Source organism: Mesoplodon densirostris, chromosome 20, assembly GCF_025265405.1.
Source record: "Mesoplodon densirostris isolate mMesDen1 chromosome 20, mMesDen1 primary haplotype, whole genome shotgun sequence".
Taxonomy (NCBI): Eukaryota; Metazoa; Chordata; class Mammalia; order Artiodactyla; family Ziphiidae; genus Mesoplodon; species Mesoplodon densirostris.
In genome coordinates this window covers 14054001-14079665 of record NC_082680.1, presented here as the reverse complement: position 1 = coordinate 14079665, position 25665 = coordinate 14054001, and the positions used below count along the sequence as shown (strand labels likewise).

At 38.7% G+C, this 25665-nt stretch overlaps 1 protein-coding gene across 3 annotated transcripts; it reads right to left on the bottom strand.

Annotated features, from left to right (window-relative positions):
* TLR3 (toll like receptor 3) lies at positions 1–23592 on the bottom strand. 3 transcript variants are annotated; one of them, XM_060085907.1, is made up of 7 exons: positions 23504–23592; positions 9512–9603; positions 8203–8294; positions 7006–7457; positions 5309–5500; positions 1029–2881; positions 1–790 (listed from the first exon to the last, which is right to left on the bottom strand). In XM_060085907.1, exons 4-7 carry the CDS (start codon positions 7447–7449, stop codon positions 562–564), a joined length of 2718 nt encoding a protein of 905 aa, XP_059941890.1. In that variant the 5' UTR covers positions 7450–7457; positions 8203–8294; positions 9512–9603; positions 23504–23592; the 3' UTR covers positions 1–561. The 3 variants fall into 3 exon arrangements, with proteins under 3 accessions (XP_059941890.1, XP_059941889.1, XP_059941891.1); XM_060085906.1 differs by lacking the exon at positions 23504–23592 and having other exon boundaries at positions 9512–9838; XM_060085908.1 differs by lacking the exon at positions 23504–23592 and having other exon boundaries at positions 9522–9838.
* Between the last annotated feature and the right edge of the window lie 2073 nt (positions 23593–25665).

Sequence of the window (25665 nt, the reverse complement as noted above, 5' to 3'; positions counted from 1 at the left end):
AAATGAAGTGAAAACGTTTTCTGTCCTGAGTATGTATATTAAAATGGTATTTAACATTTAACAAAATCAACACTGTGACAGGCACCACTAAAATACAAAGCTTTTCAGTTGAAAAATTGCTGTAATTCAACTTTTAAAAATATGGCTGTATATTTTACTCTTTCACAACTGAAGTAGCATTGTACCCATAAAAGTTATATTTTATTCTGAGTGCATCCAGAAGAAAAACCCAAATATAATTATCACAAACACTCATATACCTCTAACTTTTCTTTAAATGAGGAATACTTTAAAACTTTGTTTTGATAGGCCTCAGTAACCCAATTGTGTATTCACTAGTAAAGGATATTCTTACCTGTTCATTTTGGGTCAAATTAACTCGATTGGTAACGAAAGGTCTGAAATAGGGAGATATATCTCCATAGAAGAGAGATACTTGTGGTATTCTTATTTATAAATATGAATGAACAGATTTACATTATTGTCAAGTAAAATGTAAATTTACCATGGGCCTTTTTTAAATTAGGAAAGTTACTCCTTTAATTTAGTCTTTAAATAAATTTAATGTACTGAATTTCTGGAACCAAGTGCTACTTGCAATTTATGATGAAAGGCATTTACCCGTTCTTTCTGAACTGGCCAGTTCAAGATGCAGTGAGATTTAAACATCCCTCTTCGCAAACAGAGCACATGATTCAGTTTATAATCCGGAATATCCTCAAGAAAGATCAATATAATGGAATCCAGATTTTGTTCAATGGCTTGCTGAACTGCGTGGTGCACCTTGAATCTAAGTTAAAAAAAATAATGGAATTAAGGTATATATCAGTATACAGTTTTTAACAGCCCAAAGCTCTAAAATTAACTTTTCCCTTGTAATTAACTTTAATCTGTCACTAAAAATCAGGTTACGTTTCTTCTTAATTTTATTTTTAAAATACTTTGAGTTGTGAGTAATAATGCTAGTCATATTTAAAAGCTCAATTTAAAAATGAGAATACACTTCAGATTTCAGAGTGTTCACCTACCTTTTGCATAATGGATCTTTCAGTAGATTCTGTGTTATAACAAAAATAATTTTTCTGCTCCTTCTGATGCTATTAACAATTGCTTCAAGTTCAAGGACACCTGCCTCAAAATCCCTTTCTTCCAGACAAAATCTGAGTGTATGATCTTCTTCTTCCATTGGGGAGAAATGTTCCCAGACCCAATCCCTATCTTTATAGGCATGAATTATATATGCCGCATATTCAAACTGTTCTGGCTGTCTGTCTATTTCTTTGAAACCAAGAACTCGATGCACTGAAACATTCCAATAAAAAGATATCTTCCAGCCTTCAAAATGGATGAGGAGTGTAATAAAGATAAAAATCAAGAGGATACTGGTATTTATCATGAAAAGGAGTTCAAATGGGGCGCTGTCTTTGCAGGGTGATATATCAAAAAGCATCACTGGGAAACCACGATATTGAGGTGGAGTGTTGCAGAGGTAATGGCTTGATAGTTCAGAGATGTTGGTATGGGTATTATTCATCCAATTAACAAACCAGGCAATGCTTTCACATGTACAGTCAAATGGATTAAAGCTCATATCTAAATTACTCAGGTTCTTGAATGCTGGCCCAAAAACATTCTTTTCAACAGATGTTATGAGATTCTTCTGAAGGCTTAATGACTTTAGCAACACTTGATTATCAAAGACAGATGGTGGAAGGATATTTAAATTATTCAGTCCTAAATCGATGCTCTTCAATTGGCGTAAGTCCTTGAAGATTTCTGCTGGAATCTCATCAAAGCCATTAGACTCTAAGTTAAGGATGCAGAGGTGAGAAAGACCCTGCAGAAAATGAACAGGACCGCCAGGGTTTGCGTGCTTCCAGAGGCGAGCTAAGTTGTTATGCTGCAAATCCAGAATTTCTAGTTTCTCAAGACCCTTCAACAGTTCCTCGTTTATGTTGGCTATGTTATTGTTGCTCAGATCCAGAATGGTCAGGTTAGAAAGAGGGTGAAAAGGGGAAGGGGAGCTCTCCACATTTTTAAGGGCCACCCTTCGGAGCATCAGTCGTTGAAGGCTTGGAACCAAGGCAAACGAGTTGCTAGTCAGCTCTAGGTATTTGTTGTAGGAAAGGTAGATTTCAACAATATTTTCTAGACCTCTCCATTCCTGGCCTGTGAGTTCTTGCCCAATTTCATTAAGGCCAAGGTCAAGTACATTTAGGTGGCCCAACCAAGAAAAAGCACCGCTCTCTATTTTTGAGATTTTATTTTTTGTTAGGTTGAGTAGGAGCAGCGGAGAACCAGCAAGTGATAAGAACGTTTCATTTGTTAAAGTTCGCAAACTTGAGAAGGAGTTGGAGAGACTTAAGTATCTCAGCCTTGTCAATCCCGTGAAAGTATTGCTTTTTATGCCTGGAAAGTTGTTATCTTCCAGATTGAGATACTCCAAAAATTTTAGCCACTGAAAGGAAAAATCATCAATCTTGGGAAGTGAAGCCAGGGAAATGCTTTGTTTAGTAAAAGATCGTCTCAAATTCAGGTATCTCACATTGGAAAGCCCATAAAAAGAGCGAGCAGATAGATGTTCTATATTATTATACTCCAGAAAGAGATATTCTAGATGTGGAAGCCAAGCAAAGGAATCATTACCAATCACACTTAAGCTGTTATAGGAAAGATCGAGCATTGTGAGATTTGTCTGCTTCAGCCCAACAAAAGTCGTGTTGCTGGTTGTGCACAGCTGGTTGTTGCTCAGGGACAGGTTCTGAATGCTTGTGTTTGATAATTCCAAGCAGAGCTCTTCTATGAGACTGGGGCTCAGTTTGGCATTGTTCAGAGAGAAGCCAAATAATTTTCCAATTGCATGAAAACAGCCTGGAGAGAACTAAGAGTGGGACGGGAAAAGAGGTTAATAACCAAAACACAACGAGTCTGTATGACCCTTGAAAAACAGGCATATTCTTTCCTCAATCCCCTTTCCTCTTTCACCACCTTCTCCAGGTTTTCTCTCCATCCCTCTGTCTCCCAGCTCCTTCCTCTGTACCTGTATCACCCACCTCCTGCTCCAGCCCTTGCCTCCCCTGGTCACTGGCTACTACTCTGCATCCATGTATCAGCTTAGATGCCACTTCTTCAGAGGGTCTTCCCTGATCTCCCAGGCTAGGTTAAGTCTCCTGGTACTTTTACTTCATCACACTGAGTATTATTGTAATTAATAAACTATTTGTAAAGTCACCTCTGGGGCAGATCCTTTTTCTCTTTTCGTGACCACTGCTGTCAGTGAACATTCTGGAATGAATGGGTGGATTTTACTATGAAACATTGACATGCACTTTCCTTTCTATGACTCTGAGCTCCAGCGATCCTCTCTGTCTTCCCACCAAGGTTTTCTCCTGACTATTTCATTACCGTGTTTCCAGCTCCCTTCCGCTCCGCCCCCCAGTCCCTCACTAGAAGCCTTGGCTGCTATGAGACTCAGCGCTGGAGCAAGACAGCAGAGGCAGGAGGGATCCAGAGAGGGTAGAGGTCAAGTCTCCTGGGAGAGCAAAGAGGCTCTGATTTCTACTGTGTCACTTGTGAGATGTTAGGGCCAATGGATGACATGAGAGAAATGTGGAAGAAAGTGAGTCAAAATACAAAGCAGGAAATGATTAGATTAATTATGGTAAATCTATAGGATAGGATTATTTTGCAGTCACTAAAATTAAGCTTGTGAATAATTCTTAATGACATGGAGGATATTCATGTTATGATATTACTTTTATTTTATTTAAAAATTTTTTTTAATTTTTTTGCGGTATGCGGGCCTCTCACTGTTGTGGCCTCTCCCGTTGCGGAGCACAGGCTCCGGACGCTCAGGCTCAGCGGCCATGGCTCACGGGCCCAGCCGCTCCGCGGCACGTGGGATCTTCCCGGACCGGGGCACAAACCCGTGTCCCCTGCATCGGCAGGTGGACTCTCAACCACTGCGCCACCAGGGAAGCCTGTGTTATGATATTACTTTTAAAAGGCAGGATATACCATCATCCTCAGAGAGGCAACACAGCACAGCTGCTAAGAGAGTGGGGCCCTGGCCTAACACTGCCAGAAACGCAGCTCTGTCACCAGTCCATCACCTGGGAGGCTATGGACAGGTTCCTTACTCTTTCTTCATCTCAATTTACTCTTGTGTAAAACGATGATAAGCATAAGTTGGTTACAGGACTAGACAAAATTGTATTAAAAAAGAACTTGTCACACTGTTGGCTACACAGTTAAGTACTCTATGAATTTCAGTTGCTGTTGTTGTTTCTTTTATTACACGGAGAAAAGCTGGAGACAAACATACCCAAATGTTAACATTGGTTGTCCTGGGACTATGAGCTTTTGGATAATTTTTATTTTTCTCCTCATTACTTATATATTTTACATTTATTTATATATTTCTACAATAAATGTTCTAAACAACAAAACAAATGCTGTTCAAAAATGAACCTGAGTAGCTTGCATAAAATATTTAATTATTATTTCAGGATAATTTCATTCACAGTCTATTTTTTAATCTGAAAATTAATATAGCTTTAAAAATCTGATTTTGTTTAGAATTCTCAATATTCTTATTCTTGGCTTGTAAAGGAATAAAATACAGACACACCTGTATGCAAAACTAATTAACAAATTGAAGATCATGGACCCAAAAAGAGAAGGTTAGGTTTACTCCATTATATAGGAAGGTGTTTGTAAAAATATAATGCTAGTTATTGTTTATCGAGCACTTACCTATAATGCCAGGCACTGTGCTAAATTCTTTGCCACAGAAGCCTATGGGGAAGTGTTATTATTATACCAATTTTAAAACTAGGGAACTGGAGCAGAGAGAACTTGAATAATTTGCCCGATTGCACAATTATTAACAGACAAAGGCCAGATAGGGAGTCAGCTAACCCAACTCTAAAGCCTGTGCTCTTAACCATCATACTATTTAAATTCTTCCAGGGATTTTGTGTAATAGATAGTATTATTTCCGCTTTACAGGCAAGGAAACTAGACCCAGAGAGGTTAAGTTCCCCAAGGCCAAAGTCCTGGTCTGTAATGGATCAAGGATTTTAACCCACTTCTGTTTGACAGCAGAGCTCCACCTCCAAATTGCTACCAAACTCCCTTTCTTGTGAGGATGACATCAATGGCCCTAAGCAGTAAGTGTGAAGGATTTCTAGAAGACGTGACAAAGGTTATCACCTCTTTCTCTAACTCTACCTTTAGATTCTTACCCACGTGACACAATTAGGGACTGCCCACACTTAAAAGTACAACACAAGATTTTTTATCTTACCTCTTTTATTTGATTTGATGACAACTCTAATCTTTTTAAAGAAGAGTTGCCAAGGAAATCAAGTTCTTCACATCTTAGTGCAGAAATTTTATTATTTGATAGTAGAAGCTCTTGGAGATTTTCCAGTTGCAGCTGAGTTCCTAATTTAGTAGATGATAAACCATTATGAGCTAGGTCTAATTTGATTAAATTCTGAGGGGAAAAAATATGTATATAGGTTACAGTCTTGCCATGAAAAATAGTTCTTTTAAATGTACATGAATCTTAGAAATAACTGGACAGCAAAATGTCACATCTTTATTATTCTATAGAAAACTGACGGTAGGAGTAATAAAAAATCTTGGTTATGATCAAAAATACCACTGCTACAAAGACTAATTTCTTAATTCAAAGAATCACTTTATTTCTCTTACCAAAATAAAATGACTTCAGCTTATTTATTCGTGATGTAAGGAATATTCATATAAGCAATTTTTATTTATTTATAATAAGCATTTATTTATGATGTAAGAAATATTCATGTGGCTTATCAAACATAGTGTCATGCATCAACCTTGAAACAACAAAAAAAATGATGAAGAAATATTTTCTTAAGAAGCATGAGGAGAATGTTGCTGTTCATGAAATTTTTAAAAGATTTTCATATTGAGAAAGATTGGTAGTTATGTAAATTTTGCATCATGACTAGTACAGAATATTATTTTTTTGTTTTGTCTGTGCTGTAGGATGTTTTGTCACTTTGTGCTACCTTTGAACATGTAAACTTCCACTCTGGTAAAATGTAAGGAAAAACTGATATATGTTAGGGCAATATCTTATGTAATGTCTATTAAAGAGCTTAAGACTTCTATTTATGTTTTAAAAATAAGAATAACATTTTGCCAGCAATTAACCAGATTTTGAGGTCTTTGTGCCCAAAGACATCATGTCATCTACATCAGAATCTAAGAAGGCACAGGAAAGAATTTCAAATCCCTAGCTAGCAAGCAAATCATTTTATAAATGTTTCTAAGAATATTTAAATTTGTATATTATTCTTGGTATTTGAGGTCGAGGAGTGCTCAGTTTTTTATAAGCCCACAAAATGAAGAAAACAGAGTTCTGAAAATAGCTTTGATATAAGAAAAGCACTTAATAATTGCCTCAGATTTAAAGACACCAGCATATTTTTTCACAGATTTAAATGCAAGCAAAGTACTGACAAGATAAAGGTGGTAGCTACTGAAAAGCAATACTGTAGAAGATTTCTTAAATCAAAAGTATGTAGTTTTTAGCTGAACAGCTGGCTTTATCATGCATCAATCTGTTAATTTTATTTAAATTAGAATTTGGACTCGACATATTTTTTCATTATTGCAGGTACTAAATCAGCAGTGTGGAGAGTTTATTTGCCATTCTTCATGGGATATTCTGATTCCTCTCTGGTCTCTACCTCTTGAATCTAAGTTCTATTTCTAGTGGAAGGATGCAAGAGAGGAGAGTTCTTTAAAATTATGGTATTTGCTCTCTTGAAAATATTTCCAATCATAATGGCCATATTTGTGTGTGGAGCCCCCCTTCCCATTTGGGTAGATCAGATTTCTTATTCTTCACCTTGATATTTAGATATGAAGTCTAAAGATGCATAAATGACTTGAAAACAATATTCGATAACATATTTTTCATTTCTTAACTGGAAATATTCATTTCCAGCTTACCTTCAGGTTTTTAAAGGGATTACTTTTAATTTTCTGGATTGAGTTGGACATTAGATGGAGTTCAGTCAAATTCATGCAGAAGATAAAGGTTTTATCAGAAAGCTGAGAGAGCTCATTGTGTTGGAGGTTCAAAATTTCCAACAAAGGGAGACTTCGGCACAATTCTGGATCCAGCTTTGAGATGGAGTTAAATCCTCCATCCAAGACAGTAAGTTTGCTGTATCTTGTAAAATTGGCAGGTGGTAATCTTCTGAGTTGATTATGGGTAAGATTCAACACTGTTATGTTTGTTGGGAGGTCATCAGGTATTTGAGTCAACTTCAGATGACTGCAGTCAGCTATTTCATGTCTAACGGTACATTTGTTGGTAGAAGATGTACACAGTATCCAAAAGGGCAACAGTCCCAAAACGGAGTAGATATGATAAAGCAAATACCTGCTCATGATTTTGCCTTATAAAAGAAAAACATACAAAGTAATGGGCAGCATTAATAACATGTGCTTCCATATGCATTGGTTTATTACTTGTAATATATGTAACAAATGTGACTATATATGTAATATTTGTAACAAATGTGATCTCATTACTTGTAACATTTATACAAGTACGTATTATACAAGTAATACATCAAATGGAAATCATTCAATCAGCACAAAAAAGGATCAAAAAACAAACTCGCTCCTCGCTTTTCACCTCCACCCCAGCTGCAACGTTCCAAGGTAAACCTCTTGACTGTTTCTACTTTTAATTCTCATGGTCACTTCCACAAACCTAAATAATATGCTTATGTTTCTACTTCTTCATTTCTGGACTTTAAGTAGTTTCTTCCTACCAAAAAGATGAGGAACTTAATTATACTGTTTCCTCATCCTCTTCACATTTTTCCTTAGTTATTTTTAAATTTCATTTAATCTATTGTTACAATCTATTGTTAATCTATTGTTCTTTATAGTTCTAAAGACTATTCTGAAAACTCTCTTTCCAGTACCATAAGGGTACTACCTCTATGTACCAACTCACAGGCATAGTCCCCGAAATATATTCTCCTCCTTGCCTAGGTGACATTTAACTCTTCTGGAAGGGCTGTAGCTAGAGATAAGAATTACTGAGAAGGATTAAGCCATTTACAAAACATGTAAGGACTGAAAGACATTCCCAGATATGAAGATACACTTCACCTGATGGAAGAGACTCACCAAATGCCAGGTAGGATGAGTGAAAAAGGAAAAAGACACAGACTCTTCTGAAACGTCAGAATTGTGACCATCCACCAAAAAAATCCTAAAACCTTTTAAGGAGAACATATGATCAATTACTTCCAGAGGAAAGAGATCCTGATTGCCACAAAACTTTTCATCAGCAACATAAGCCACTAGAAAACAATAGTGCTAAGCTTTCAAAACATGCAGGGGGAATAATTTTGAACCCCAAATTTCATATGAGGCTGAACAATTAAAGATAAGGGGAAGAAGCATTTTGAGATATGCACAGACTCAGTAAGTTTATAAGTAGGCAATCTGCATGAAAAAGTTATTCTAGAATGTGCTACAGTAAAACAAACAAAAAAAAGTGAGAGAATGAAATTGGAGTGAAGAGTTGATGTTTCATGAGACGTAACAGAAACAAAGGAAGTTAAAAGAGATGAAAAGTAGATTCACTGGGCCTTGCAATTTTGGAAAACCTAGGATTACACATTTCTTTGTCCAAATAAAAGACAATATTGCATCATGTTTGGGACCTGGCATCTGCTGCCAGGGTGCTTAATCGTTATTTGCAGTTTGGCTTGTACAGTTTGGTTTGTAAATTCACAATATGTTTTCCCCTAAATTTATGCAGGCACATCTGTCTGCAGACACACACTAACACATAATCTTACTGTAAAGTTGGGAGCCAACTTCCTGAAACCAGTACCGCCCGAGGCCACCCAGCCCATATTTGCTCATTTCTGACCTTCCTACACATCTGAAGATCTTTCCATGTCTCATCGTCTTCTGTTTTCCTTTATGAGGCCAGAGAAAGCCATTTTCTTACTCCTAGGAATACCTGAAGTGTTTTCTCCTTGTCAAGCCCATTATAAAATGCCAGCCCCTGTCTCCTCTCCAGCCAAGAAAACTGAGAAAAGGAGATAAACTCTTTAAAGCTCACAGGCCTCTGCATCTTTGAGACAAAGATGTGATTTTTTAAAAAAGGCTGTTGCCGAATCATTTCCATCGCTTCCCTAATGTGCTTTCCCAGTTAGAGAACACTACAAAGGAAAAAAAAAATATTGCATAAAATGTTTTATCATGTTAATGAGAAACTGTTGCTGTTCCTTGTCCTCTGAGTTGTGATACAAGTCTCCTCACACCTATATTCTCTCCCCTTTTTCTACTCTCCATGTGGAATGATTCTGACTCCATCTCAAGCACCAGATCCAAGAAAGATCAAAGAATGCTAAAGCCAACAAGCATTCTAGCTGTACCCAACATGAGACATCCTATCCCAGGAAGAATTTAAAATACACACCTTCACTTACTCTGACGGCAGCTGACCGTTCCTTTTTTCATTAGTCCATATCCAGTCGTTTTCATCTGGGAAGTGAGGAAGTTTGCTGCAATCTGGAAAGTGAAACTAAAGTTAAAAAAAAAAAAAAAAAAACCTTTTCTCCTTGGTACATTCTAAGAAGGGCAAAGGAAAAAAATCACAATCTCAGCAAGAGGTATTTTAAATTGTTTCTTAAAAATGTCTTGTTTTTTCTTCTTCTGTACAGTCCCTTGGGTTTTAAGAGGGTCACAGATTTAGCAACAGAGAAAGTTGAAAGAATTAAGACCTCGTCCCTTGATGTGGGCAGGGCTCTAGTGGTTAATGAATATCTAACTGAAAGCGAATTCCTCTATTTTTTTTTTTCAACCAAAGCCTGATTCATGGCTGTCCGAATCAGTTAGAGGGACAGAAAAAAAACTCAGTCCCTAATCAAAGCTAAGCACTTTCACTTCTCTTATCTCACTTTATCTTCTTAGCAACTTTGTAAGACAAAAAATGCAGAAATTAACCTTTTGATCAAAGACACCAGGTTTCACAGCAGAGAAAGAGCTGGCCTTGGCAAAGCCAGGAGCCGGTCCTAACACATGCTGTTCCACTTTACATGGTCGGAATCTGTAAGGGAAAAAATTGATAAGCCTGGAGAGAGTTCAGATTCACTATTTAGTTATCAATTGGCTTTCCTGACTTCAACTAGTGTAAGGAACATGCTTGTCAAAAAAGTAACACATTTTGGGCTTCCCTGGTGGCGCAGCGGTTGAGAGTCCGCCTGCTGATGCAGGGGACACGGGTTCGTGCCCTGGTCCGGGAAGATCCCACATGCCTCGGAGCGGCTGGGCCCATGAACCATGGCCGCTGAGCCTGCGCGTCCGGAGCCTGTGCTCCGCAACGGGAGAGGCCACAACAGTGAGAGGCCCGTGTACCGCAAAAAAAAAAAAAAAAAGTAACACATTTTCATTGTTGATATAACATCATAGGATAACTATAATGTTATACAGTAAAATATAACAATTGGCAGGAACTGTAGAGATCACTGAATCCAGCTCCCTGTTTGAGAAGTGAGGAAAACGAAACAGCACTAGGTGAGGGATTTGCCTGAGGACATACCGCAGGTTGCCTTAATGCGTTATACAAGTAAAGTAAGAAAACAGCCTGGAACAGTTCAAACATGTCATTAGCTTGATGTGACTGCAGAATTGAGAGCAAGAAGTTCGCTGGTATCAGGGTGCAAAATGCCCTTTCCTGGGCTCCAGCCTTAGCTGGACCACCTTGTGGTTACACTTTTCTGATTCTGCCATCACATCTATGATATAATGGCATAAGCAGGCAAACGACTGTCCCCCACATCTACCCACTGGGATGTGCAGTAAAACGTTACTACTATTCAAAAGGTTTCTTCTCTGTGAGCCCCTGAAGGCAGGATAGGGTGCGCTCTTTGTGTGTGACTCTCCGGCCAGTCTTCCACGGTAGGCTGTCACTTTGGGCTCCAATGAACCAGGCTGCTCTTCAGTATTCAGACCCTTGTGTGGTCTCCACATTGACCCTGGACTTGACCACGTCACTAGCTTTGGCCAACGGGATATTAGTAAGCATGCAGCAAGCCAAGGATGGATAAGTATTTGCATATTAGGACTGTCCCTCTTCCTCTCAGAACCCAGTCGCTGTGTGGTGAGATGCCCAGCCTAGCCTTGTGCAAGGCAACACGGAGGAGAACCGAGGGTCTAGCCAATAGCTCCAACTGAGCACCCAGAAGACAGCTATTGAGTAAGCCATATTGGGAGTGGATTTTCCAATCCCAGTTGAGTCACCCCTGCTGATGCCCCATGCAGCAGAGATGAGCTGTCCCAAGTCCTGCCAAAATTCCAGAGGAGTGAACAAATAAATCACTCATGTTTTAAACCAAAAATTTTGGAGTGATGTATTAGGTATCATCAGATAAATGAAATTCATTCCCCCCACAACCCTACACACCCATCTCTTATGCCTTAGGACTTCTTGTAAATATCAGGTTTTCCATAATGTTGGTTGAACTAAAGAATGGCTTCCAAAAAATAATTTTTATTGGTAGTCTCATAATGCAATAATCAGTTTAGGCATAATACCAGTTCTCATCCAGATATTAATAGTCCTCAATTCATGTTGGCTTCTAAATACAACACAGGTCAGTTTCTCTCCAGTGTATATTTCTTAATTATGCATTAACTTATTTAGCTATTATGGTGGTAGGTGCTACAGTGAAAAAGTTTATTTTTCCTTTTTTAAGAGAATTAAATCAAAACTATGATATATGTCCATATGTGGACTCGAAACAACAAGAACAAACAAAGAAACAAACAAACAAACAAGCCAAACAGAAACAGACTCATAGATACAGAGAACAAACTGGTAGTTGCCAGATGGGGGAAGGCGGGAGAACAGATGAAGTAGGTGAAGCGGATGAAGAAGTACAAACTTCCAGCTACAAAATAAATAAGTCACAGGTGTGTAATGTACAGCATAAAGAATATAGTCAATAATCTTGGAACAAGTTTGCATGGTGACAGATGGTAACTAGACTTATTGTGGTGATCATAATGTATAAAAATATCGAATCACTATGTTGTACACCTGAAACTAATATAATACTGTATGTTAACTATGATTCCAAAATGGACAAACAAAAACTTCTCATGGGTTTACAATGTCATGAGTATAGTATGGACCTAGATAAACAGTTACATCAGATAGACCATCATTTTGAACTGTGCTGACCCGTCTCCCTTCACAGCCACCATTCAGAAAGGACATGGTCCTGCTCTGAACTGTCTGAAATTCCAGAAGGCATCTCTTTTTCTTTTTTCTTTGTGAACTCTTTCTCTAAAGTAAAGGTGCAGTTCCTCTTGCCAGTGTCATTTCCATTTCTGCTCACTGAGCTTCAGCTGGTTTAAATTAAGTTTGTTGTCAGCCAGACAACAAACTCAGCAAGAACTTTAATGAGAAGAAAAACACTGTGCCCCTCCTGTTACTCTCACTCATGTCCACTGAGCAGGACTGAACTTGAACTTCCCCTCTGAAAAAGAAACCAACATTTGACACACAGAGCTTCTAGCTTAACTTGAACTTTTCCTTATTTTCTATTTTTTTGTACTTTTATGTGGTAGATGAAAAGTGGTGATATCTTCCTCTCTCTTGTAAATCTGGGAGGTGGGTTCGTGTGAGTGGGTCTCACTCTCCTTCACTGACAGTCTCAGGATATGGTGAAGGTCTCTTCAAACTCTGTGCCTTAAATTTGATATTCATTTATTAATATGAAAAATAAAATTCCAGGTCCAGTGGTTAACACTCCACACTTCCACTGCAGGAAGCATGGGTTTGATCCCCGGTCAGGGAACTAAGATCCCGCATGTTGCGTGGCACAGCAAAAAATAAACAAAATAGAATAAAATAAAATTCCAGACCAAACTTCACTATCATCCTACTTTCTTTCTATTTATTTATTTACTTTCAACTTGGACATTTTCCCGGTATTTATTATGAGTACATTGGCCTCCTGGAATTGTTCTACAGAGTCATGATTAAATAAATAACCCCATAGTACTACCCCTGTCTATGTGAGGAGCAGCTTGATTTCAAATCAAAACCTGCTGTTAAGAGCATTTGCCCTTGCTATTCTTTTTTCCCTTTCTTTTAAATTGGAGTATAGTTGATATACAATATGATATCATCCTACACTTTAAATATCCTAATTAAATTTGAATGAACTGATGCCTACTGGGCATCCAGTGAATGGAGTCATAAAAGTCAAACAAAGCCATTAACAATCACACTTAACACAAAGAAGTTCAAAGTATCAAAAGCAGCTAATAATTTACTGTAATCAGATTAAACTGGTCATTGGTGACAGTTTAATGCTCATGCAGGTCGATCTCCATTTTATAATGCAAATTTTGAATCAACACAGAAAATTAAAGAGAGTGTCCAGTGTTGAAAAGGATAGGCAGTTGCTTTTGGACATGCTTCTTGCTTTTCTCCTAACAGGAAGCTGTATCTGTATCTGGGAGGATTTATAATAAGAATATGAGAACTGGTCCTTAAAAAATGAGAAGTACAAGTGGAAGGAAGGTGGGGAGGGGGAGGTTTACTAGCCTAAAGATTTGGAGAAAAAGTATATAAACCTAGGGAAATTCAGAAAGCTGTAAGCTAGAGTTTACAGCCTGTATAAAATGTTAATCTTATTCTTTACTTTACCTAGAAATAGGCCTATATAAGAGTTGAATGTACACTTTAACATCAATACCATTTCAAAAGAAATGGTAACATTTCTTTCTGTTTAAATTACCTGTGGCCTGGAGTGTGAAAGGCCCACAAGGGAAATGAGTAAGTTCTTTAAGAAGAGAAGCTGACCGACCCCTGGCCAGGGCCTCAAAACTGGGTCAAGAGAGCATTTTTTAAAGCTATATTACAATTGACCCCTTGATGTCTTGACATTAGTTTTGAGTTCAGTTTTGGGGGGATATTTGAGGGCTTCTAGAGATTGGGCATAATTTGCCCTAAACTGAATAGAAAACAATTTATCATGAGAGTAGAAAGGAAGAAAAGAAGTACAAGGGAGAAATCAAAGAGGAAATAAAAAAATACCTAGAAACAAATGACAATGAAAACACAACAACCCAAAACCTATGGGATGTAGCAAAAGCGGTTCTAAGAGGGAAGTTTATAGCAATACAATCTTACCTCAAGAAACAAGAAACATCTCAAATAAACAACCTAAACTTACACCTAAAGCAATTAGAGAAAGAAGAACAAAAACACCCAAAAGTTAGCAGAAGGAAAGAGATCATAAAGATCAGATCAGAAAAAAAGGAAAAAGAAATGAAGGAAACAATAGCAAAGATCAATAAAACAAAAAGCTGGTTCTTTGAGAAGATAAACAAAATTGATAAACCATTAGTCAGACCCATCAAGAAAAAAAGGAAGAAGACTCAAATCAATAGAATTAGAAATGAAAAAGGAGAAGTAACAATGACATTGCAGAAATACAAAGGATCATGAGAGATTACTACAAGCAACTATACGCCAATGAAATGGACAACCTGGAAGAAATGGACAAATTCTTAGAAAAGCACAACCTTCTGAGACTGAACCAGGAAGAAATAGAAAATATAAATAGACCAATCACAAGCACTGAAATTGAAACTGTGATTGAAAATCTTCCAACAAACAAAAGCCCAGGACCAGATGGCTTCACAGGCAAATTCTATCAAACACTGAGAGAAGAACTAACACCTATCCTTCTCAAACTCTTCCAAAATATAGCAGAAGGAGGAACACTCCTCAACTCATTCTACGAGGCCACCAACACCCTGATACCAAAACCAGACAAAGATGTCACAAAGAAAGAAAACTACAGGCCAATATCACTGACGAACATAGATGCAAAAATCCTCAAAAAAAACTAGCAAACAGAATCCTACAACACATTAAAAGGATCATACACCATGATCAAGTGGGGTTTATCCCAGGAATGCAAGGATTCTTCAATATATGCAAATAAATTGATGTGATACACCATATTAACAAGTTGAAGGAGAAAAACCATATGATCATCTCAATAGATGCAGAAAAAGCTTTAGACAAAATTCAATACCCATTTATAATAAAAACCCTCCAGAAAGTAAGCATAGAGGGAACTTACCTCAACATAATAAAGGCCATATATGACAAACCCACAGCAAACATCGTTCTCAATGGTGAACAACTGAAACCATTTCCACTAAGATCAGGAACAAGACGAGGTTGCCCACTCTCACCATTATTATTTAACATAGTGTGGGAAATTTTACCCACAGCAATCAGAGAAGAAAAAGAAATAAAAGTAATGCAAATCAGAAAAGAAGAAGAAAAGCTGTCACTGTTTGCAGATGACATGATACTATACATAGAGAATCCTAAAGACTCTACCAGAAAACTACTAGAGCTAATCAATGAATTTGGTAAAGTAGCAGGATACAAAATTAATGCACAGAAATCTCTTGCATTCCTATACACTGATAATGAAAAATCTGAAAGATAAATTAAGGAAACATTCCCATCACCATTGCAACAAAAAGAACAAAATACCTAGGAATAAACCTACCTAAGGAGACAAAATACCTGTATGCATAAAGCTATAATACACTGATGAAAGAAATTAAAGGTGATACAAACAGATGGAGAGATATACCATGTTCTTGGATTGGAAGAATCAACATTGTGAAAATGACTATACTAGCCAAAGCAATCTACAGATTCAATGCAATCCCTATCAAATTACCAATGGCATTTTTCACAGAACTAGAACAAAAAAATTTCACAAATTGTATGGAAACACAAAAGAACCCGAATAGCCAAAGCAATCTTGAGAAAGAAAAACAGAGCTGGAGGAATCAGGCTCCTGGACTTCAGACTATACTATGCTACAGTAATCAAAACAGTATGGTACTGGCACAAAAACAGAAATATAGATCAATGGAACAGGATAGAAAGCCCAGAGCTGAACCCACACTCATATGGTCACCTTATTTTTGATAAAGGAGGCAAGAATATACAATGGAGAAAAGACAGCCTCTTCAGTAAGTGGTGCTGGGAAAACTGGACAGCCACATGCAAAAGAATGAAATTAGAGCACTCCCTAACACCATACACAAAAATAAACTCCAAATGGATTAAAGACCTAAATAGCCAGACACTATAAAACTTTTAGAGGAGGGCTTCCCTGGTGGTGCAGTGGTTGAGAGTCCGCCTGCCGATGCAGGGGACACGGGTTCGTGCCCCAGTCCAGGAAGATCCCACATGCTGTGGAGCGGCTGGGCCTGTGAGCCATGGCCGCTAAGCCTGCGCGTCCGGAGCCTGTGCTCCACAACGGGAGAGGCCACAACAGTGAGAGGCCCGCGTACCACACAAAAAAAACAAAAAACAAAAAACAAAAAAAAACTCTTAGAGGAAAACATAGGCAGAACACTCCATGGCATAAATCACAGCAAGATCCTTTTTGACCCACCTGCTAGAGAAATGGAAATAGAAACAAAAATAAACAAATGGGACCTAATGAAACTTAAAAGCTTTTGCACAGCAAAGGAAACCATAAACAAGATGAAAAGACAACCCTCAGAATGGGAGAAAATATTTGCAAATGGAGCAACTGGCAAAGGACTAATCTCCAAAATTTACAAGCAGCTCATGCAGCTCAATATCAAAAAAACAAACAACCCAATCCAAAAATGGGCAGAAGACCTAAATAGACATTCCTCCAAAGAAGATATACAGATTGCCAACAAACACACAAAAGGATGCTCAACATAACTAATCATTAGAGAAATGCAACTCAAAACTACAATGAGATATCATCTCACACCAGTCAGAATGGCCATCATCAAAAAATCTACAAACAGGGCTTCCCTGGTGGCGCAGTGGTTGAGAGTCTGCCTGCCGATGCAGGGGACACGGGTTCGTGCCCCGGTCTGGGAAGATCCCACATGCCGTGGAGCGGCTGGGCCTGTGAGCCATGGCCGCTGAGCCTGCGCGTCCGGAGCCTGTGCTCCACAGCGGGAGAGGCCACAACAGTGAGAGGCCCACGTACTGCAAAAAAGAAAAAAAAAAATCTACAAACAATAAATGCTGGAGAGGGTGTGGAGAAAAGGGGACTCTCTCGCACTGTTGGTGGGAATGTAAACTGATACAGCCACTATGGAGAACAGTATGGAGGTTCCTTAAAAAACTACAAATAGAACTACCATATGACCCAGCAATCCCACTACCGGGCATATATCCTGAGAAAATCATCATTCAAAAAGAGTCATGTATCACAATGTTCATTGCAGCTCTATTTACAATAGCCAGGACATGGAAGCAACCTAAGTGTTCATCAACAGATGAATGGATAAAGAAGATGTGGCACATATATACAATGGAATATTACTCAGCCGTAAAAAGAAACGAAATTGAGTTACTTGTAGTGAGGTGGATGGACCTAGAGTCTGTCATACAGAGTGAAGTAAAACAGAAAGAGAAAAACAAATACTGTATGTTAACACATATATATGGAATCTAAAGGAAAAAAATGGTTATGAAGAACCTAGGGGCAGGACAGGAATAAAGATGTAGATGTAGAGAATGGACTTGAGGACACGGGGAGGGGGAAGGGTAAGCTGGGATGAAGAGATAGAATGGCATGGACTTATACTACCCAAATAGATAGCTAGTGGGAGGCAGCCGCATAGCACGGGGAGATCAGCTCGGTGCTTTGTGACCACCTAGAGGAGTGGGATAGGGAGGGTGGGAGGGAGACGCAAGAGGGAGGAGATATGGGGCTATATGTATATATATATATAGCTGATTCACTTTGTTATACAGCAGCAACTAACACAATATTGTAAAGCAATTATACTCCAATAAAGATGTTAAAAAAAGAAAAGAAAAAAAAGAAAAGAAGTACAAGGAGTCTTGGTGGCCAGACTATCACCAAGTTCCTCATTTATATGGTATCAGCCAAGAAAACAGAATTGAAATTTCTGGAGTCTGTAAAAATATCTTGGTGGAGTTAAAGAGTGTGTTAAAATATGAGTTGTAATTTTTGTGACAATAATATCTTGGTGTATTTCTTGGGTCAAGGTGGGGGGTCTGGCAGTTACATTGTTGGAGGGTATAAATTAATCATTTAGGAAGGTATATGTAAAGGTTAATGGTATTTGTTTATAACCAAAGGGAAGGGGTGGTCAGAATGCAGAGTGGGAAGTCGTGGTGGAAAGCTGGGAGAGAGAGTAAGAGAAGGCACTGGAAAGTGGGAGGCCTCTCCCCAGGGAGTCGAGCGTTGGACTAATAATTTTCATTTATATTTAGAATGGCACAGTTAGTAGTAACCTTGATAAGTTTTCCCTTGAGGCACGGGAGTGTAGGGGTTTTGGCAGCGAGCAAGGTGTATACGAGGATCATGGAGTGAGCAGACAGTGAGGTCAGGAACTGTAATAGCATCTCTAGTATCAGAGGAAGAAAGCAATCAATGTCCCATGTCCAATTTGTGGGCACCTTCCAGAAATTAGCCATGGCAATGATCTGAGAGTCCGGGATGAAGTTATATCTGTCGTGGAGGGCAATGTTATTTTTAGCAGCAAGCTCCTGGGCCAGGGCAATGCTGTTTTGGATGTGGGACCAGGATATCCTTCCCACATGGACACCCACTTGGGTTGATGTAGGTCATGTTTTTGTGACCATATGGTGTCATCACAAGGTTGAGCCCCTCATAGAAGTTGAAGGCAATGTTGGGCTTGGGAGCTTGTAAATATCTTTTAAATCAAGGGGCTCTCTGGGTGCATCACAGCTAGCAAAAGTGATGCCAGTATTGGTGATCTTTTGTAATTGGACCAAAGCTTTGGAACCCAACTGGCAATTGCACAATTACTATCCTAATTAAGGGTGGCTGAATCTAAAAGCTCCCAATAATCCAAGGTTTTGCCCAGATAGATGATGAGAGACTTTACTGCAAATAGGATTTAAATCCAATGGCCTGATTTGGATGCATGTGGTTAACAGGGTGTCAGGTGGTTAGGCAACTGAAATATCCTTGTCTGATGCTGGAGCTTCAGCATTAGTCTGTTGGCAGGTGCTCTAATTTAGCCAAAGACTAGGTGCCCTCTGCCTCCATTGTCAGTCTGGTTGGTGATGGGTCAATCCCTGGTTGGGGAACTAAGATCCCGTGAGCCGCGAGGCCAAAAAAAAAAAAGAAAAAAAATTCATTCACAATAGCATCAAAAAGAATAAAAAAACTTAGTAAGTCTAACCAATAACAAAAGTAGATATCTTACCACATGTAAGTTCCAAAATATGATTCCCAACTATTGAGAAAGGCAAATATGGCTATACTTTGGAGCTAATCAAACCTAAATTCAAATCATGACTCAGACATTTACTAGCTTTATGATCTTTGACAATTTTTTTCATCTGTGCACGAATTTCCTCCTCTGTCAATTAGAGACAATGTAACCAACTAACAGAATTATTGTGAAGATTAGGGATAATTAAACTAACAGTTTGGCACATAGAGTGTACTCAATAAATTATAGCTATTGTTTTTACTATTAAGATAAATCAAGTAATTCTTTTTTTTTTTTTTTTTTTGTGGTACGTGGGCCTCTCCCTGTTGTGGCCTCTCTCGTTGCGGAGCACAGGCTCCGGACGCGCAGGCTCAGCGGCCATGGCTCACGGGCCCAGCCGCTCCGCGGCATGTGGGATCTTCCCGGACTGGGGCACGAACCTGTGTCCCCTGCATCGGCAGGCGGTCTCTCAACCACTGCGCTACCAGGGAAGCCCAAGATAAATCAAGTAATTCTTATAAGAAAACTAGATAGGCTGTACCTCTGAGTTTTGAACACTCAAAACAAATTAATTGTGTACAACAGCTTGTTAGCATGTAAGAAGAATTGCATCAGATTAACACTGTCGTGTTTCTCAAGGAGTAGGCTTAGATACAGTCTAGGAAAATAGTACCTGATTTTATCTGTAAAATCACCATCTGGTGGCACTCAGATACTGTTATAGCCAGTGCCCATATGTCCCAGGGCACACCACCAGCACATCAAAGGCGAGACTGATTAAGGAGATATCAATGATAAAGACTCTACTTGAAGATATGAAGAGACTTGAAAGTGTATGTTTTAAAGTAAGGGTATGCTGTTAACATTGATAGTTATTGTTCAATCTTCATCCAAAATGTCATATCAATCACCATATTATATTCCTGCCAAATAGATCTTGAGCGTTTCTGCTTTCAGATAGTCTCAAGGATACTTAAACTTTGACAATTTGATAAATGGAAAATAGCATCTTGCTGTTTGATGGCGTATTTTAAATGTTATGAGTGAAGCTGAGCATTTTTTCATCTTTGTTTATTTCTATTTGTTTTTCACTAAAGTATCTGATTGTCTTTTTCCAGTTTTCCTACTGTTTTTACATATTTTTCTTATTACTTGTAAGGTTTTGTTTTCGTTTTTGGTTTTTTTGGGTTTTTTGCTTTTTGTTGTTTTTGGCTGTGCTGTGTGGCTTGTGGGATTTAGTTTCCCCACCAGGGACTGAACCTGGGCCTGCAGCAGTGAAAGCACTGAGTCCTAACTACTGGACTGCCAGGGAACTCCCTTGTAAGTTTTTTAATATTAAGAAAATTAACTTTTTGTTATACACCCTGTCATTTTTACCTGGTTTGTTATCTGTCTTTTAATTTTTTTTTTTAGTGTTGTCTTAGGCCATAAAAAAGTTTAGTAAAATCATATTTATCCATCTGCTCACAGCATCTAAATTTTGTTTCTTGCTTAGAAAGGCTTTTCCACTCCATACTCTTTAATTTCATTCAGGGAATTTGGCCCCTAATACACTCTCCAAAACGATGAAAACATTATGTTAAAAAAACTTTCACTGTACCAATATGGTATTGACCAATACTATTTGCTAACTCAATAAACAGAATACTTGCAGAGCAGTTAAAAATGAGGTAGGGGGCTTCCCTGGTGGCACAGTGATTGAGAGTCCGCCTGCCGATGCAGGGGACATGGGTTCATGCCCCGGTCCGGGAAGATCCCACATGCCGCGGAGCGGCTAGGCCCGTGAGCCATGGCCACTGAGCCTGCGCGTCCGGAGCCTGTGCTCCACAATGGGAGAGGCCACAGCAGTGAGAGGCCCGCAGACCGCAAAAAAAAAAAAAAAAAAAAAAAAGAAGTAGGTATAAAAAAAAATGAGGTAGGTATATATACATTTACCATTTTAGAAAGACTTTCAAGTTATGTTGTTAAGTGATATAGCCAAATTGCAAAATAATGTATAGTGTGACCCCATTTGTGTAAAAAGAGAAAAAATACCTATATCTCTAAACTATATTCTTTTATATTCTTAGAAAAGGTCTAGGAAGTTACATAAGAGTCTGTGAATAGTAGTTACTTCCAGAGAGCTGGGGTGGGAAAACTCCAGGTATGTATGGAAAGGAAAAAGGGTTTAATTTTCATAGTAAACTCTTCCATGTTGTTTAAACTTTTATCATGCCCATGCTCTGTTTTTGTAATAAAGAATGACTATTAAGATGCACAGCCCTTGAAGATACGGCAGTGGCAGCAGACAGTATTTGACCCTCCCTGAATCATCACATTAAAAGCAGATAGAGCAATTAGATAGCAAAACCCCCAATCCATGGACCGCATCAAAAACAAAAATAGTTGGCAAAGTATCAGAGGGTGAAGATAAGCTATCAACATCCATAAGACCAGCATCATATAAGCATCCACGCAGAAGAAATTAGAGGGATGTGGCATTTGACAAACCTAAGTAAACTTTCAGCTTATGGATGTGGAAGTTTACATTCAGCCAGAGCCCTAAAATTCCCCCTCATATAAACCCAGGAATATTAAAGAAATAACCCTTTCTTTGTTTTCTTACTGACTTGAATTTACCAATGTCTTTACCGTTAAAGTATGAGAAAAATCAACTATAAAGTTTTAGAAGAGGTAGATGAGATCTTTTAACATTTCGCTGCCATAAAAGGTCTACTATCCAGCTTGACTACTTTAGCAATAAACATACTTTCATCCTAAATCAAACTATTCTAGGATGCTCTAGAGACCTAAAAAAATGCTACTTTGGCCCAACGCTCTTTTACATCCACTCACAGAGAAAATGTTTCTTTTTTTCCCCCAAATTTGAGGGGTTTAATGACTCAGAGCATTATGGAATGGTTGGTCCATGTACAGAACAAAATTCTTCTCAGCAGGAATGTAATTAACTTAAGACCATTTAAAGAGTGTTTGTGAACCAATCAAATGAAACTTGAGAGAACATTTCTCCCATTTTTTGGTTTACGTTTTTGGAAAGTTCTTGATGAGGCATAGCAAAAGGGACAAGATCCTTAGGAATTGGCTAATTTGCTAAGCAAGGAGAGAATTTGACAATCTTCTCTTTTGTGTTGAGACTGCAGATCCGCTGTTGCTTCATGGGGTCAGTGAGTCAAGGTTTCTGGAGAAAAGACTCATTTGTAAGGTACCTGCTTCTCACACGATTGATGTGTTGATAATGTTAGTTCCCGGTACTACCAGCCAATCAGATGCAGAGATCTGCACCTCGGCATGTGCAAATGAGATATGAAGTTATGAAAATATTCTTCCTTTGCCTCACAATTTAGGTGCGGTCCAGGTTTTCAATGATCATTTCAGCTGCATTGCACTCTTCACGACATCAAATGATCACTTCTGGATATAGTTTTACACTAGTCTAATGAAAATGACAGGTAACAGATTAAGGAAATAGGAAACAGATAAAGAGGAAGTTGAGTTTTTAGATTTATACTTAGTCATGAATGCAAAGCATTTCTGACAGAAAGAGGCAGCATAGCACAGCAGTGAGAACCAGAGTTTTTTAACCTCAGTCAGAAAGATTGAGGTTCGCATCATGGCTCTGGCAGTTAATGACTATGTGTGACCTTGGGCGGCCTTAGTTTCTGCGTCTGAATAACAGTTATAGTGATGCCTACTTTAGAGGACTATTGTAAGGATTAAATAAAATAGTGTATGTTCATGTCTGGCATATAGTAAATATTCAATGAATGGTCATTATTATTAGCATCTCTTGGTGATAATTTTACTTTCCTATTTAATACTTTTTAGCAATATGCTTATTACAATTAAATAGCCTTATGACTCTATATTTTACTCAATGTATTCATTTGTTTTTACCAGATACGGTTATATACATAGGTATGATATGCTCTATCTCCTCCCTTTCGTCCTTCCTTCTAGAATTACACATAATTCTCTATAATCTACGACATAGTTGCTGATGCTCAAGTTAACCCGTAGGCTATGTTTATTCTCATTGCACTGGGATCTAGAGTCGTGTCCTGTATCTGAACTTCCAAGTCAGTAATTGGATCACAGTTACTGCCTTGCCTCAGATTTGGGGATATCCTTGGATACCATGGAGAAAACTCACCTGGTGCGTGGAATGCACGATCTGCTTTGGAGCACTTCTCAGGGTTACGCAGCACAAGAGGCTCATCCGACCGTGTCCCTCATTCAACTTCCGGTTCTGTGGTTGTGAATCGCTGCAGTTCCTTCGGGTTGTGAGAGGCGTCGAGGAGCATGTCATTTCAAGATGCACCGCTAGATGGAGCCAAGAGATCAATTTTTTTTTTCATTTACATGAAAATTCTAAACACTGGCAAAATTAAATTTCTTTTTAAGATTCAGTGACTGAATAGGCTACTCAGAGATTAGAGTACTTAGACCCTTGAGTTTGCTCTTTGTTGCCCTCTTTCCTTTTCTCTGTTTTCCTTGTTTGGACCTGCAGCAGCGTAGAGATTTGGGCTCCCTTGCAGTGGTAGAAAAAAGAGAGGGTTTTCCCACTGGTTGTCCAGGTGTAAGTGCAGCGTGCACAGGGCCGATATTCCCATGTCTCTGGAAACTCCAGGGACTGATGTCTACATTTGCTTTACATCCATATGCTGGGCTGCTTCTCTTCTAAATTCTGGAAGGCTGGTATGTTGTGTTTGTGGCCCACCTCTGTCTTCAGCATCCTTCCCTTCCCCTTCACTGGGTCAAGTTCAACAGTAAGCCTGCCTGTCTGTAGCACAGGTGTTGCTCCCTCCCATTTTCCCCCAGCCTTCCATGTACATTGCTCCCTTTTTCTACAACTTCATCTCTCTTATCTACATCCTTGCCTAGAAGAACACAACTTTTCATTAGTTCCCTCCTGTGACAGAGGAATTGAATCAGATTATTCTACCCTCACTTTCCCAATTTAAAGAGCCCATAATCCTTGGTCAAGACCAGTTTATCCCTTTGTTCTTCTTCCTTCTGTTTCCTGTATTTCAGCTCTCACATAACCTTCTACAAAGTTTATTCTAAATAAGCACTTGTTCAGTCAATGAAGGAATTGCTAACTGGATGAAGGACTAGCTCGCTTGACCTCTTCCACCTCTAATACTTACTTTCCTGTTCTCGCCCCACCCGACCCCCTACCTCCCATTCTATTTGCTTGTCCTGATCATTTAATCATCCTTTGCCAGTAATTGAATGTAGGGCCCTCATTCAAATTCCTCCCTTTCAAATTAATTCATTCGTGTAATCTTTCCTGTTGCTCTCCCATTGCTCCCCTGCTATGTCATTTTAATTGCTAGTGTTTCTGTATTTTGTTTTCCACATTTATCTCTGGCTTACATGCCTTACATTTCTGCTCACTAAAATAGATTAACTGCGATACTTATTGAAATGGCAGATTTGGATTCATCTCAGCTTGCAAAAGAAATTTGAATCTGAGTAGTAAGTTTGTAAAAATAAAACTGAACTGGTAACTTGGATCGTTGGGGAGTATCAGGGAAACATAGGAAATGAAATGGCTTTAATTCTTCAGAGGATAGTCCATGGGTCAACAGTCTTAGATGCAAATAAAAACATTACAGAGTTGAGCCTGCTGGTCACCTCCACCCAGCCTTTACCAACAGATAACTGATGTTCTGCAATGTAGAGAAATAATTTCTCTACCTGTTTCCCACTATTTATATTAAATGTCGGGAGAAAAGTTTCTCCCATCATGTGCCAGTCCATTAAAATAGGCATCGAGTATGTACAAAAGCATATTTACTTCTTTTTTTATTTTATAAATTTATTTATTTATGTATTTAATTTTGGCTGCATTGGGTCTTTGTTGCTACGCGTCGGCTTTCTCTAGTTGCGCTGAGCAGGGGCTACTCTTCGTTGTGGTGAGCAGGCTTCTCATTGTGGTGGCTTCTCTAGTTGTGGAGCACGGGCTCTAGGCACGCAGGCTTCAGTAGTTGTGGCACGTGGGCTCAGTAGCTGTGGCTCCTGGGCTCTAGAGCACAGGCTCAGTAGTTGTGGCGCACGGGCTTACTTGCTCCATGGCCTGTGGGATCTTTCTGGACCAGGGATCGAACCCATGTCCCCTGCATTGGCAGGTGGATTCTTAACCACTGTGCCACCAGGAAAGTCCCCATATTTACCTCTTTATATTTAAAACTAAGAATGACCAAGTTCTTGATAGGTAATTGTATATTTAAGAATTATTTATCAAAAAGTTGATATGTGTAAAAATAACGTTTTTTTTTTCACACCGTAAAGTGTTTCATAACAGTTTAA